This window comes from Protobothrops mucrosquamatus, unplaced genomic scaffold (genome assembly GCF_001527695.2).
Source record: "Protobothrops mucrosquamatus isolate PMUCROS unplaced genomic scaffold, P.Mucros_1.0 scaffold48, whole genome shotgun sequence".
Lineage (NCBI taxonomy): Eukaryota > Metazoa > Chordata > Lepidosauria > Squamata > Viperidae > Protobothrops > Protobothrops mucrosquamatus.
In genome coordinates, this window is record NW_015386430.1 from 1,712,591 (window position 1) to 1,718,590 (window position 6,000).

General features: G+C 38.5%; 1 protein-coding gene across 3 annotated transcripts in view; it reads left to right on the plus strand.

The window, feature by feature from the left end:
- FKBP9 (FKBP prolyl isomerase 9) overlaps window positions 1-5,569 on the plus strand; it is a 32,990-nt gene extending 27,421 nt beyond the window's left edge. For 2 of the 3 annotated variants that reach the window (XM_015811751.1, XM_015811748.1), the window contains exons 9-10: window positions 1,561-1,724; window positions 3,160-5,569. In XM_015811751.1, coding sequence (XP_015667237.1) covers window positions 1,561-1,724; window positions 3,160-3,339 — 344 coding nt within the window. In that variant the 3' untranslated portion in view covers window positions 3,340-5,569. The remainder of the gene's footprint in view (window positions 1-1,560; window positions 1,725-3,159) is intronic. The other variant, XM_015811749.1, reaches the window with a different exon arrangement.
- Window positions 5,570-6,000: the final 431 nt, after the last annotated feature.

The following is a 6,000-nucleotide window of genomic DNA, read 5'->3' on the forward strand; positions in this document are numbered from 1 at the left end:
CCTTCCTTCCTTCCTTCCTTCCTTCCTTCCTTCCTTCCTTCCTTCCTTCCTTCCTTCTTCCCCTCCTTTTTTCCTCCTTCTCATTCCCATTTCCTTCCTCCCTTCTTCCTTCCTTCCTTCCTCCCCTCCTCATTCCCATCTCTTTTCTTCCTTCCTTCCTTCCTTCCTTCCTTCCTTCCTTCCTTCCTTCCTTCCTTCCTTCCTTCCTTCCTTCCTTCCTTCCTTCCTTCTTTGATCCTGGCACTTCTGCTGAGCCCTGACAGCTGATCGGCGATTCTGCAGGGCTGTCAGGGCTCAGCAGAAACACCAGGATCAGCACCGGGGTCCAGCTGATCGGCACTTCTGGGTGGCTTAGCAGAAGCACCAGGATCAGCTGTGGGGTCCAGCTGATTGGTGCTTTTTTGGGGCTCAGCAGAAGCACCAGAATCAGCATCGGGATCCAGCTGATCGGCACTTCATCATGGCTCAGCAGAAGCGCCAGGATCAACGTTGGGATCCAGCTGATCGGTGCTTCTGGGGGGGGGGTGTCTCAGCAGAAGTGCCCGGATCAGCCCCGGGCTCCAGTTGATCGATGCTTCTCGGTGGCTCAGCAGAAGTGCCAGGATTAGCACCAGGCTCCGGATGATTGGTGTTTCTGAGGGGCTCAGCAGAAGTACTGATCAGCTGTAGTTGCGTGCACAGATCCTGGGCTCCTGCTGAGCCCCCATAGCCCTGCAGAAGCGCATGCCGATCCTGGGGCTCCTGCCCTGCTCACTCACCCTTTCCCCCAAAACATGCCGCTTGTTCATTCACCTTTTCCCCGAAAACAGGCCGCTCGCTCATGCGCCCTTTCCCCAAAAACATGCCGCTTGCTAAATATGCCGCTCACTCACCTTTCCTCCAAAAACATGCCACTCGCTCTGTCTCTCCTTACTGCTTTGGTTAGAAAAGCCTCTTCTCACTCTTTCTCTCCCTCTCCCGCCAAAACCTGCCCCTTTTATACTTCTCTCCTCCCTCCTCCTGCTTTTCTCTTCCGGGTGTGCTGGAAGCTCCAATTACCATGTCGCCATGTGCGCCAATCCTGGGGCTTCTGCCAAGCTCTGCAGCTCCAGCTGACCTCCAGGTCTGTGCAGCACCACTTTAGCTGGTTCCCTCCCCCGCTACACTTGGCTAGGGGTCACGTACCACCTGCCAGGTGCTAAAGTACCACTGGTGGTATGGGTACCACTGGTTGAAAAGCCCTGATTTATAGCATAACTTGCTTATCCTGCTAGGGGTGAATTTCTGTCTCCCACTCCCAACCCTCTACATTATCCCTGATCATTTCACTTTCATGAAGTCTTCTGGAAACTTATTTTTCATGTTCATTATCTATGAAATCCGCAAAATAGATCATTTTCAGTTCCGCTTCCTGGTGATACCACTAAATTAGTTGTCATGCCCTCTGCAAGACATTTTTAAAAATGTTAACATGTGGCTACTTAGCTGGAAAACTGCCTACTGCCACTGAAAATATAGAGCAAAACAAAACGTTCCCAAAAGCAAATATTAAGATTTGGTTTTTGTCATTTTATGTGGCAGAAGGAGAAGTGCCTGGAAGTGCTGTGTTACTGTTTGACATTGAGCTGCTTGATTTAGTATCTGGCTTACCAGAGGGCTATATGTTTGTGTGGCATGATGACGTATCGCCAAACCTCTTTGAAGAAATAGACAAGGATAACAATGGAGAAATTCTTCTAGAAGAAGTAAGAAGCTATTTTGGAGGGGAGAAAATCTGGTTTATAAGGGTTTTCTTTGAGGGATAGCAGCAAATTCTTAGATATACCATGTTCTGTAGTGGTTCTTTTATCTACTTCTCAAATCACAATGTAAATTTTATTTTATAGTATTAGTACAGTATAATGTATTATATTACATTATGTTATATGCCCTAGACATGATAAATGACTATCTTTTCATGAATAAAATTAACTACCTTGTTGTGTTATGGCTAGGCAAAAATAAATTATTAAATTTAATTATTAGTTGATAAATTGCAAAAAATGGCAGAACCATACCTTTTTATACAATACTAAAACATTTTGTTTGGAAGGTAAAAAAATAAAATAAAAACCTTATTAGTTAAGGGGTGGGATGAGTTTGCTTACTTTTGTATTAGTTCTGAAAACTGGGTTTCATTGTGAGGCAGTAATTTTCACTTCCCATCCCAATTTATTCTTTTGGTTGCTGTTTTCTCTGTGAGGTTGCAATTTGTGAAAACTCCGATTCATACTGATATACTAGAAAAAATTAACATTCCCATGCCTTTTTAACTTAATTTGAACTAAGCCTGGCACACTATCTATACTATAATTCGGTAAAGAAGAAAAGATAGGGTAGTGATTTTTTTCAGTGTCAGTTTTGCAATGCTATGAGAAATCTGGTCAATACTGTTAATGCCCTTCTTCCATATTGTGAGTAATTATATTCACTAACCAAGATCAGGAAAAAACCAGAAAGGATAATTTTTTTTTAATCTGGACTACTGTGTGTACTTACCTTAAATCTATTTTTATAAGCGGCTCTTATAATGCTGCTGGTTAACATCAAAAGTGGGGAAAATATTTCTTGCAAAGGGCATGAAAAAAGATGTTGTCAAATGGAGCCTCATGAGCTTGACTAGGATTGAGGGAATTTTTCTCATGTCAGCTTTAAAGATTTAATATGCTAATATAATGCCAACAAAATTGCTGCTGGAAGTAAGCAGATATGTCAATTAGAAAGTTGCATGCAAATTTTGCAGTTGAAATTGGAAAGACCAAGCTTCTTTGCAAAGATGAGAAATCAGTCATACAATGAGCATGATTCAAAAGAACTTGAGTAAAATCAATTCTGTATAGTGTGGCATTGGGCTATAAAAAACCTCAAAAGACATCAACACAAAAGCTTTTGCAACTTAGACCACTTTGATGACACACATGCTCATCAAACAGAGGGTTAGATGCAGGCTCAATAATGACTAACTTACGTTAATTTCAGTGAGTCAGATCAACATGGTAACTCCAGCTGTAAACCAGCATTATTATTGTGTCTTAGTATTAAATGCAGAAATATGGAAATGAATTCTGATATATGCAGCTTTTAAATTACAATACCAAAGCTCATTTTATTTCCTATTCTTATTCATCATTTAAATTCTAGTTCAATAAATATATCCATGACCAAGTCAACTCTGGCAAAGGAAAGCTAGCCCCTGGTTACAATTCTGAAACAATTGTGAAAAATATGTTCAACAATCAGGACCGAAATGGAGATGGCAAGATTACTTCTGAAGAATTCAAACTGAAAGACCAGGAGCCACAGGGACATGATGAACTGTAACTTAGTTGGTTTTAAAAAAAATTATGAGCCAAACTGCTGTTAGTGTGTATATACCATAGAAATGATTTGAAATCCCTGTGCACACTTAAAAAGGATGTGGAAATGAACATGTCTTTGTGTTAATTAAAATACAATAGGGTGTAAAATTAAGATTTTTTTTGTTATGACATTTATATTAAAAATGCAAGGTGCCTTAAAACCATTGTAACGGTTTTTTTTAAATATACAACCCACTCTAGTGATATATTCAGCTTTTTTTCAGAGATGTGAATTTTCTGGAAAAAAACTGGAACATTTTCATATGCAAATTAATATGATTCACATTTGTGTATTTTTTTCAATATTTATAATGGGCTGCATGATTTGAGGTTAAAAAAATGGCCTAAGCTTGAACATTATTCCAGAAACAAAAATATGTGGAAAAACTTGAGATCACGTTATTTGAGTTAATGGGGCTTCATCAATTTCTTGTCTTATTAAGTTTCTGCAAATGCTTTTTATTTGTTCAGGACATTTTCTACACTGCGGTAAATGTTTCTTTGACTTCATGGCATTTTTGGCACACTTTTGCCTGCAATACTTATGCTTGCCAATTTTCTTATTGTACTGTCTTACATCTTTTTTAGATTAGCCATTGTGATTTCTAGTTGAAATGGGGAACAAGTAGATCATCAAGGCCATCTACTAAGGCCAGAAGCAAAAGTGTACAGTACATGCAAAATTGTCTGTGACTCCCTCCTGTCTGTTTACACAGAAAGTAGGACAATGGAGTCCTTGCTGCTCTTTAAACTTTGTTGCTTGCAGATATTTCATTACCCAACTAGGTAACGTTATTACTGTTGGGGGGGGGGTGTTCTCTTCGATTATATGCAGTAGCTTGCCCTGCCAGTGTTAATGGAGATACAGGGCAAATGACAGTATATAAACAGGAGTAAAAACCCTTCCTCCACACACTAATACTAATGATGTTATCTAGTTGGGTAATGAAATGTCCTCAAGCAAACAAGCTCAGAGAGCATCAAAGATTCCACAGTTCAACCCACATTTTTGAAGATTCGATACAAGGTACAAACTAAACTAATTAAAACCATGCCTTTTGCCCTGGATTGTTACTTTTTGGTGGTATACCACACTATAACAGTTAATGGGAATAGATCCTGAAAAAAATGAAGATAAATTATTTGGAAATCTGTACATTTTTAAAATCAGTATTTGGTGCATTGGCATTAGAATCTTATGCTTCCTTAAGAATTGAATTATTCTGGTAATGAATTACTTCCCTTCCTCCTAAATGATGAATTGTTATCATTTTAAACTGGATATAGGCAGCCTGCAGCCTTAGCTTGTTTTGCACCCAGCCATAGCTTTCTGGAAGTATTCCCATTCTGCTCGTGTTGCCACCTCCACAGCAATCATTGAAATAAGGTTACTAACACTACTGCTTAGATCATGACTATACAGTATTAGCAACTGATTTGAGAGTCTTCTGTGTTTATTTGTAGAGAAAAGTTAGAACTTTTAAGACTAGAGCTGCTTTGTTTTTACCAAAGCAATAATCACGTGATTTAAATAGTGTGGAATAAATTGGCTGTTCTCTGCTATCAGCAGTAGAGAAATAAAAAAAAACCTTACACATAAATTCAACAAAATCTGGTGAAAATAGGATGGGTGTCAATGAAGCTCCGCTTTTCCACTGCAAAGAAGAATGACCTATGCAATAAATGTTGCATAAATCATGCTTCTACTGTATGAAGCTGTTGATCAATGGTTCAGTATTTCATTGGATAATTAAAAATGCGTGTTTGTCTTTTATATATTTTAGGAAAAAGAAATAAAAATGAATTATTAAAATGTGCATGAAGGTGTTGATTGCACCTGGGTAACTTAATATGGTCAATCCATCCAACTCTTCAAAAGTATTTTGAAGTGAATTTCAGTTCACGCTTTGTCAATAAAATATATTAAGTCAAATAATAAACAAATTAGGATAAAAAGTTACTAAAGGGAAGAACATAAGGCCACTACCATGACACTAGTAGAAAATGTGTATCTTCCCCAGGATAATGGGACCCATAATTTTAGAAAAGGGCTCATTTTACAGCACTCCTTTTGAAATAGTTTTATAACAAGTACAATTGCATGGGTTTTCTATGCTATTAACACTAATACCACGTTCTGTCAAGTGCAATACATTCTGGTATCATTAAATAAAATGCTGACAAGGACACTGGACAAGATGCTTTATTTATGTATGAGTGGGAAGAGGCAAATAATTGATGTTAATTTTTGTACTTTGATTTCCTGTATATCTATAATTAGAGGTTATTGGGATACATTGTATGACATCAGATCATATCCACAGACTGATGGAAACAAAGCTGAAGAAAAACCTCTAAGTCAGGGGTGTCAAACTGCTGGCCCGCGGGCCAGACACATCATCTGGAAGCCACGCCCACCCCATTGCCGGCAATGGCAAAACCGGCCCGATATGTTGCGCGACGTCACATGACGTCGTGAGTTTGACATGTCTGCTCTAAGTTATTGTATAAATAGCTTCTAATTAGTTAGAACTGTCCATTATGTTGTTCAATCTGAAAAACATATAGAGGACATATATGAATGAATTTAAGACTTGCATGTCATTATCTAAAACATTTTTTT